Below are 9,978 nucleotides of genomic sequence, written 5' to 3' on the forward strand. Positions count from 1 at the left end.
TGCACAGAGGGCTGTCACAAAAGCTTGCCTCTAGGTAGTGAGATCTGTCGTGACGTCCTAGGTTTCTGAAATCTCTTGGCAAGAGATGGTTGAGCACAACCACACAAAAGAAAAGCACATATCAGAACGCCCTGACAAAATGTTTTACAAAAACTTGTGATTTTGTCATGGTTAAGTGAAGGAAAATGAATCTCCCCTATTTTACTCTCAAGTTAAAGGACAGCTTTGAGTACAAAATGAAACCGTACCCAACATACAATTGTGGTGGTGTTTACACACCCAGAACAGACTTAAACCAAATCTTTAACTGAATGCTTTTGCCAAATATACCATCACAACCCTTAAAAGAAAAACAAATAACTTCTGAAATGTACAGCATTCTTGCTTTATTGTCTCTGCACTGTTTCAATCCTATCATTTAAAAGTCTGTTGATAAATGAAGTAGTCTAATTATCCACCTCAACCAATAACTTTAATAGGCCAGTAAGTTTCTTAATGACAGCATCTAAAAGAAACCATACCTGTATAGAAAAATGTAAGCCGCCATTTAGTTTAACCATTTAGAAATGTATCTGACATAATGACAGACTGACTAAAGACCATAAGGTGCCTTGTCACACAGCTATAACACAATTACAATTCATTAACTTGACATGATAATAGACATTGTAGTAAGACCACTTTAAATGGAGTAGATGGCATTTACCAGAACATGCATTTTTTGCAGTGATTTTCTTTAAGGCATTAATCGAAGGGGCTGCATACTATTTTTCACCATGAAAGCCAGAAAAAAAGACAAAAACTCAATACGGATATTTTAAAAGTCATATCTTCTCTTCACAAAAAATATACATATACCCCAGAAAAAATTGACAACTCTTACATTCATACGAAATTCTACTACTAGGTAAACAAGAGAAATATCCAATGACAAAGGCTCTATCTATTAGCAACTTAAAAGAGGCATGCATTACAGCGCTGCCTACAACAGCAGGACCCAAACTAAAATTGGAGTGGTATGTCTTAAAGTGGGAAGAGTAACAGTATATAATACTCAGCGCTTCCTATGTCCGATATAAAAAGCTAGTTAGCCAGGATAAAACTTAGCATTTCTCAGTAGCATCTGTACTTATTGCAATCTGTGCCCGAGGTGGGAGCTGGGTGCCCCCTCTGCGCTGTGTCTTGGCTCAGTGGCACTGGTGTGGGACACCGTGGAGGATAAACCAGTGCCACAGAGCTCGGGGGGAAGGGGGGCAATTGCTCGCGAGTCCCCCGTCGTGGATAGGACAATCCAAACGCAGTCCAATCTCTTCACCATAGTGGAAGGCCTCTACAGCTCCTCATAATCCCCCTCGTCCTTCTTCGCGACCTCCGCCCCACCTGCCAAGAAGGACTCCAGGTCGTCCAAGCCGCCACTTTTCCGAGACTTTTTCTTCCTCTTCTCCTTCTCATCTCCCGTTCCGCCTTCGTCCTTTTCTTTCTTCTTGTGCTTGTGCTTCTTCTTGCTGGCCTTATCCTCCTCCTGTAATCAAATTAGGAGAGTCAAGAGGCTGAAATCTTCCACTGGCACATGAACCTACACACGTTGACAAGATCAACGTCAAACACTAATGACTGCTACATTCTTTGCCTGCCTTCATCCTATGACTGTGATTCACCTCTTTGCTTTTCTTCTTCTTTTTCTTCTTCTCTTTGGTAGAGGGCTTGCTCTCTTTCACTGAAGGAAAACAAATAAGCCAACCGTCAGATGTGAGTGGAACACAAATAGAAAATACCAGGCATTATTGAGTAGAAGGTGAATAGAGGACTTGCCATCTTGCTCATCACTGCTTTCTTTGTTTGTCGCTGCCTTGTTCTCGAAACCCAAACCGAAGAGGTCATTCTCATTCTTGCTTTTGAAAGACAGCAGTGTGGGTTTCATGGGCTCGGGCATTTTCTCCGGAATGATGTCTTCATCAGAAAGGTCAGAGAGGTCATTCCTGACAGGAAACGACTCCTGTAAAGAAGGGAAAATAACTTTAATAATAAATGTTGGACAAAGCCAAAGTGTATGACAGGTAACAGGTTTCCTTTTTTTTTTTTGCAATGTATTGCACACAAAAGAAAAGAAACTTCACCATTAGCTTTGTGGCCACACTTCCACCTTGTATTCACATGGACTATGTATGCGGATGTCAGCGTCTAGATAACAAACGCTCTGATCTCTCTGCATTTACATCTGGTATTAATATGCATGCCCGTTGCCCGTCATGTGATCCGAGGTCATGTTTGGCACGCAACATTAAATAATCAAATGATGGATATTTTGTACGCACCTATATACCATTTTACCTATCTGATACCAAACAAAACATTCAGACAGACTACCATCAAACATGATCTAGTGGATAAGACTGCATTACAATCATAATGCCTTCTGTTTTTGTTAACAAGCATTTTTCCCCTATACAGATAAGTTATCCAGACACAGACACCATGTTGGTGAAAGTTATCATCAGCATTTTAAACACTGAATCATACTAATAATGATACATTTTAATATTGTTTGTCTTAAAAACAACAAGCAAACAATAGGATTAGCAAGTTTACACATCTTCACGTACCTAAAATATGACCAGAACTGCTATGCCAACGCTAACATATCATCAGAAGTCTATGTTTCTCAGTTCAGCTTACCTTCACAGCTTTCTGGGTGTCTGACTCCTCACTCTCAAAGTCAGGATCATCCATGACATAGGACAGCATCTGTTTGGCCACAGGAGCGTCGCCGTCAGTGTCTGAGGACTCGGCCTGGGCGATCGCCTCTTTCGCCTCTCTCCTCTTGCTCTGCTTGATCGGCTGCGCGGGCACTGAGGTTGGCAAGAGAGTGGCTGGCTCTGGGGCCTGAGCGTCCATTTTAATCTGCTCTGCATGACTGGTGAGTACTGCCTCTGGAGCTTTGCTCTGGCTGTGGAGACTCAATGAGTCCAAGTCCTCTCTGTTACGAAGGAGACAGAAGGAGGAAACATGCTTGTTCACAATAACACCAAGAAAAAAGAAGCAAAGAAGAAGCAAACCGAAGCAGATCGGTTTATATACTTTTATAGTGGTGGATTTTGGACATAGTGCTTACATCAGATTTTGGGGCTCTGATTCCAAATCCTCATCCTGAGCCACGGTGACTTTGGGCTGCCGTTCGTCTTCGTCACTTGATAATGGGAGGTCTTTGCTGGGTATCGAGACGCTAGGGGGTGGGAGGGGGGCAGCCATGACGTCCTCGAGGTCGAGGTCGTCCTGAAACTCAGCCACCATTGGGTTTCCTCCTTGGCCCTCTCCATCACTTTGGCGGGGATAAACAAAAATAACTGAATATATGCCACGGCTCACAGCTATGCACAAGCAAAAATCTACATCTGATAGTGATCAGGTTAACAAATAAACAAAAAGCATTAACAAATAAATCAAAACATGTTTCACTGCTGAAATAATAAATACAGAGGCATATCAAGGGTGGAGATATTTTAATTACTACTATATTGCTTTAGTTAGTCAGCTTCATCAGTGAAGTCCTCCATATATCAGACATCCAATGATTCTGCAGTGCTCCATACCTGTCGCTGTCCACTAGAGTTGAGGCTGAGGGTGGGGGTGCCACACGGGCTTTGGGTGGAATGCTCTCCTCCAGGAAGCTCCGGTCCAGACCATCATCTGGCACAAAGTCATCCACACTCTGAACCTTCTCTTGACACACTGGAGCAGGGGGCTCTGGGGATAGTAATCATACAAAATCTACAGTATAAGTCTACATACAGTACAATGGCACAGTGTTGCATTTCGATCTATATTCCCACTTCATAGTTGTTCCTCATAGTGGATAAATATCACACACTTTGACAACATTGTGTATACAAGAGTGAGTGGCAGGCAGTTCTGTTTGGAATCTGATTGGAATTTTAGAGAGGATATGGACATTGCTTTCAAGTAAATATAAGGCTTTAAGACAGATAGGCCAAATCGAGGACCCATCCAGCAGTAAAGCTAATCATTTCGACACGAGAGCCGTTTCTGAAACCTGTCCTTTTAAAGCATTGCTGGTACAATGGCTTTCATTGATCAAGAGTCTGCTGACAGTGCTTCTCGGAGGCAAAAAGAAGGCAAGCCTCCACTGGGTGAAAACATCTGACTCAGAACTACAAGTAGCTTATCCCTGTCTCTGCAAGTTCCACAGAACTGCCAAGTAGACCGTGAAGACCATTGTTAGCACTTTGAAGTTCTCGTACCAGTCTGTGCAGGGGAACTAAATCCTCTGCATGGCCCAGCAAAGTCAAAGAGATTTGACACCCTGCAGTCCAGACACAATAATTAACCCATAAAATCTATCCATCTAAAACTATTTTGTTGACTTCCATTAAAAGTTATAACAAAGTATTTGCCATAACACAGTGTAGTCACAGTATCTATTAATTACTCTTAGAGTTTAGTAGTTTGGAAGCTAATCAGGAATAGCAGCCGTCTGACTCACCTGGTTTGGTAGCAGGAGGTTCCAGGACGGGAGACGATCCAAACAGCCGGGATATGATACCACGCTTCGGGGGAGGTGCGGCCGCAGGGGTGGGAGGTGCTGTGGAGAGGGAAGGGAAGGGAGTCGTCTGCTCGGGAGCCTGGAGGTCAGCTGGAGGAGGAGGTGACACTGCAGCGCTGGAGGGCTCGAGCAGGGAGGACGGAGAGGATGACGGGGGAGACTGCTGCAACTGGGTGGGGACGGGGGACTGCGGAATCCCGGGGCTGGAGTCTGTGGAGTCCCGGCTCGGGGGGACGACAGGGGACTGGGACCCAGAGGAGGGGCTCTGTCCGTTGGCCCGGCCAGGGGAGCTGTACCCTTTACCGAGGGAATCCGTCATCTCCAGGAAACTGCCAATCCACATCACAGACAACATAAACAAGTTGCCATCAGTAAAGACATGACCACCACACTTGCATACATTAAAATGCAGAAATACAGCATTACTTTTCTTTATCAAGCTCTGCAAATTCAACTGTAATGGACTGAAGCCGAAAGATTAAAGAGCAGAACACATAAAGGTGGATTACATCTCGTAGTTCTGGTCCTCTGTCTCCTGCTGCACACACAGCTCCTCCAGCGTGGCGTCAATGTCCAGCTGATTGGTTTCGAGCTGCCGCAGCAAAGTCTCCCTCTGCACAGAACAGAGCAGAGCAGACCAGAGCGGCAGCCGTAAGAACAATCAAGTGACTGTGCCCGGGGCAACCACTCACTCTAGCACTGCCTTAGTCAAAGGCTATCAGCATGAGCCAGTGGATCCAGACTTGCATATTAAATAACCTGCCGACACATAAGGAGGCCACTGATAGACTCGCTACTGGTGTCATCTTCTCAGCACGTGACTTGTGTCTTTACTGGTTCTAGGCTTACAGCAGGATCATTTATCACCTGTGTTGTTTTCCTCTCCGACTCAATCAATAATGAAGGGAACCTTAAGACAGGGCTGGTGCTTTTTTTAAGACACAGATCAAGTGGCCACAATGGAGTAAAGGTTCAACAAAAAAGTAAACCATGATCTAAATCACTAAAAATCGGATAGGGCTTGAGTCGAGGGATGTATGGAGATTGAGGTGCTAGGAGGGCATACCTGCAGTTGTAGGAAAGGAATGTTGAAAAATCTGTGTAGGTATTTGAGGCCAAATCCGTTCTTCATGGAGGACTCAGCGTAGTGGATGTAAGACGAGCCGCGCGGCCTGCAGAAAGACAAGAGCACACGCGAAACTTGCTTAATCGCTCCACGCTGAAGTAGGCTTATAGCTTTGCCACGGAAATATCCATTGCTTTACCTGTTGAGGCCCGCTATGAAATCGCGGATGTCATCCGGCAGAATGATGCGGTGGTCGCCCATGTCACGGTGGTTGCCGAGGACGCACACCGGCACATGGTGGGGCACCTTTGGCAGCTCTCTTAGAATATAATTGTACGTCCTGCAAACAGAGAAGGCACACTTGTGGTCTGATTCTTATCACGACGTGAATAACTGACAGGGATTGTGCGTGTTCACGTAAACAAATGTTATTACCATTGTTTGGTGATGTCAAACATCATGACCACACCGTTGCAGTTCTTGTAAACATCCAGAAATTCTGCATCCAAAGCCACTTCATTGTCTGATTGCTACATTAATAGGAAAGAACACAGAACACATTCAAATAAACTATTGAAAAAAATTATCGAATGTTGACAACAAACAGGCTTTAAGAATACTAAAGAAACTGATGGGCCTTCAGTATCTTGCCATACTTGCCTCCTGTGGTTCATTCTCTACTTTCAGGTTATCACCTTTCTTCTTTCCTTTTCCTTTGGAGATTCAAAGACAGGAAACATATAAAAAGAGGTGTGGAGGGGTCACAATGACAAAAGAGACTCATAATCTCAGGTATGTACAACAGTGATGCAAAGGTCCAAGAATAAAAAAAGAATAATAAAACCAAGAATATCTTGCAAATCTGCATTTCAGGGAGGGGAGGGGGAGGGACAGTAAAACTAATTTCACGTAATACATTTTAAAAGGGAATGAATATCACCTTAAAACACAATGTTAGTACCATTGAATTGCATCGGGAGCAATTTTAAAGTAATGCATATCTTTTTTTCTGTTCATACTTACAATGGACAGCAAAACGGTTATGCATTTAATTGGCCATTGGCAAAGCTTATTACACTTATTGCATTAGTCGGTGCCATTCGAGGGGTGCTTAAGCCATTCATGCTTTTTGTCTTACTGCAGTATAAACAGACATTTATGCATAATAAATGACATTATTAGACCAGGCCAGTCAAACCGAGTCTTGTTCCGATGATATTGCATATTATAACCGCTGTACATATGCATTGGCAAACATACGCTCTGTGGCTGTTTTGAAGTGGAACTTCCTTGATTGTCACTGTGAAATTAAGTAGCACATCATTTCCTAAAATACAAGGAAAGATTCCACAGGAATTTAGGTTTACGTGGGTCTAGGTTTGTGTGGGGGCGAATCCAAATTGAGCGGCTGACCAGACTAGTCCTACGCGTTGTGCCCAATGCAGAGATACAGTATACAGGGTCCAACACAACAAAACACCACTGTTTAATTCAAGTCGCGTAGACAGAGAGTTCGAACAGAAAATCTCTGTCTGCACTTCAGCTGTACCACAACTGTGCCACATCTATGAACAGGCCAGGGAATAATTGCAGTCAAACAACACAAGCAGCGCATAGTGTAAAGACACACCTACTGAACACAGTTAGCTCACAGTCAAACCTCTACAAACTACTGTAACTCTCACCTACACCTTCAGGAAGAGGATATTTTTGGCCTTGAGGAGTTATGCGTTCAGGCAAAGGGGGACAAAAATGCCACCGTTAATAGTACAAATTATTCTTAAACATCCATAAAGCATCTTCAGATCAGAATCAGAACTAGATAAAATGGTCATGAGCCACCCAATACATTGACAGAGTGACAACACATTGTCATCTTATGGTCTTTAGCTTGTCTATGATAAATGCCCATGGCTGACATGACAGTTACAGTTACATAGTTTTGGGAACAGGGTAACACTGTAAACTCTTCTCCCCTGCAAACTTACCTTTATCCACCACATCCCACACTTCCACTTTCACCACATCGTCAGTTGCTACAGGACAGAGAAATAAGGACAATTAAAAACATGAAGAAAGGTTTAGATTGGTTAATATGCTGCATTGTGAGATCATCAAAGCATTAGTTTCCACCCCAAGGGGTTTAGAATTCAATGGATTCCTTTGACTACTAATTCTAGTCACATGCATTAGGGCTCAGATACACATACGCGTTTTTGTAAAAACGGGACGCGAGCAAATGCATTGATTCCTATGCTACGGCGCGTTTAAAGCGTGCGCCCCTTCTCCACCGCGCGCTGCATCTTTTAAGCATTTTTTAGGTGCGCTTAAAAGTTGAACTATTCTCAACTTTCCAGCGCAAGGCAGGGAAGCGCACCGCTTCTGTTTTGGCCGCCGCACTTTGCCAAGGCGTTACTGAAGCGATTCTGCCTGAAAAAAGACGCGTATGTGTATCTGAGCCCCTAGACTAGTGGAAGACATCTGCTCACAAAATAACAAGGGACAGCCTACAGGCTTTTCTAATGAATCACTATTATTCACTATTATTAAATCACTATTACTCTAATTAATACATTCAATCTAACTGACTATAAAGCAACAAAAAAACAACGCTACTTGCCCCCTAATTGTTAAATTGTGAGAGATAAGTATGTATGTTTGTTAATTTGCATATATTCCTTATAGATATTTTTCATATATATAAAAAGGACAGCACTATTGTCAGCAAAAGCAAACACAAAAAACTATATTTTAATTGTAACCATTACTGTTCTAGAATCTGCTGTATTTCTAAGTAAGAAACCGTCATACTAGAATAATAGTTTTGTTGAAACTAATTTACCTTGGTTGGCACCTAATTTGGATGTAATTTGAAGTGAATGAAAAGGCATGGTTTGAACAAAAAAAAGGAAATGAAATCAAATAAAATTCAGAACAACTGATGAACTAGCTAAAATACAGAGAAAAGGCCAAACAGAGCGACAAATGATAATCTCTGACTACTCAACAGAAGGAGATAAGGATATCCCTTCACATCCCTAACACTAAAATATTTACTTTATATATTATACAGTTCATTAAAAAAGGTTAAAAATGACTTAATGATCGTCCCAGCCACAAGGCCCACATACTTTTGTAGCTCCAGTGGATGCTTGTGACCTTGATCTCCTGAGTAGGGATGTACTCCTCCACAAACTTCTGCCCCTGAAGTCGTTGCCACAAGGTGCTCTTGCCCGTGTTCCTGTCTCCACGAATGACTATCTTCACTTAAAAAAAGGAGGACAAAAAAAATGTATGAAGTACTTGTAAAGGACATTCCTCCTGCATATACTTGTTCATGATGGTTTATGATCAAATTCTCTACACCATTAACAAAATCATTAGCACACACATTTGGACAACAGAACTACGGTGCAGAGTTACTTACTGTTGTACTGAACACCCTTTGCATAGCGCCTCTGTAAGCTTTGGTTCATTGACTGAAGGCCTGCAGGGATGTTCTTCTCTTTTGGTGGCCCAGGCTCGGAGCCAACCAACTTCTTCAGTGCAGAAAACATTTTGATGGAGGACTAATTGAACTACACTTTGGTAAAGTGGAAGAAAGGACTTGACTAGGTCATTAAAAAAATGACTGTCACCATGTAAAACACTGAGGCAAAATAGGAGTGACTAAATGTAGTGTTCCATCATGAAATATCTGTTTTAGATATTGGGCACTATATCATTGGACTTGAGGTCAACTCTCTTCAACGTTCCAAGTCATGTTTGTGTATCGGCATTTAGAAGTAAGTCCCTGAGGAAACACCACAGAAAAGGTTGCTTTAGAAATGCAATGGATGAACGATGCACAAACAACTGACTCGAAACCACTGACTTGTCTATACCGTTCTGTTGTGGTTTTATGATAACGTGCAAGACCACCTGACTAATTAACAGGCAGAGTTCAGCAGGCTGCATAGAAATGATCTTGATAGCTAGTGTAGCAAGGTAAGGTTAATATGTATGTCACAACATGTTAATCTTCGCAATCCGTCGACCAAATGTTCATATGCATAACTATCTGTTTGCAACAACGCTGCTTTCAACGATCTCGTTGGTGTTATAGAGTAACATCACATTGGAACCCTCTAAACATTATCAGCTGTAACTGTAGCTAGCCATCCACAACAAAACCAAAACAACCAATTAAGATTAACGTGTCTATCCTGGCCTTTACTTACAGCAATGAGCCATGACAAAGCGCATGTGTGTGAAAACGTAAGTCCAATCCATTTAGGTTAATCGTGACCTAGACACTGATTCTTTCGTTCCTCTACATCAGCAACCATTTTTCTCTCTTCCTGGGTTCGTG

At 42.6% G+C, this 9,978-nt stretch overlaps 1 protein-coding gene across 1 annotated transcript; it reads right to left on the reverse strand.

Moving 5' to 3' along the window:
• Nucleotides 1-813: 813 nt before the first annotated feature.
• rabl6b (RAB, member RAS oncogene family-like 6b) lies at nucleotides 814-9,978 on the reverse strand. The gene is made up of 17 exons (XM_080853044.1): nucleotides 9,848-9,978; nucleotides 9,055-9,420; nucleotides 8,759-8,893; nucleotides 7,616-7,663; nucleotides 7,313-7,342; nucleotides 6,288-6,340; nucleotides 6,063-6,157; nucleotides 5,827-5,967; nucleotides 5,628-5,733; nucleotides 5,071-5,174; nucleotides 4,502-4,890; nucleotides 3,591-3,744; nucleotides 3,113-3,319; nucleotides 2,677-2,977; nucleotides 1,813-1,996; nucleotides 1,659-1,717; nucleotides 814-1,522 (listed from the first exon to the last, which is right to left on the reverse strand). The coding sequence occupies exons 2-17, from the start codon at nucleotides 9,182-9,184 to the stop codon at nucleotides 1,331-1,333; spliced, it is 2,328 nt and encodes a 775-aa protein (XP_080709170.1). The 5' UTR covers nucleotides 9,185-9,420; nucleotides 9,848-9,978; the 3' UTR covers nucleotides 814-1,330.

This window comes from Sprattus sprattus, assembly GCF_963457725.1.
Source record: "Sprattus sprattus genome assembly, chromosome: 15".
NCBI classification, from domain to species: domain Eukaryota; kingdom Metazoa; phylum Chordata; class Actinopteri; order Clupeiformes; family Clupeidae; genus Sprattus; species Sprattus sprattus.

Coding starts and splice junctions, on each gene's coding strand:
- rabl6b (XM_080853044.1), bottom strand. CDS start 9,184: ATGTTTTCTGCACTGAAGAAGTTGGTTGGCTCCGAGCCTGGGCCACCA. Junction 6,158..6,287: donor TAGAGAATGAACCACAGGAG/GCAAGTATGGCA, acceptor CTATTAATGTAG/CAATCAGACAATGAAGTGGC. Junction 1,997..2,676: donor ACACCCAGAAAGCTGTGAAG/GTAAGCTGAACT, acceptor CCTTCTTTACAG/GAGTCGTTTCCTGTCAGGAA.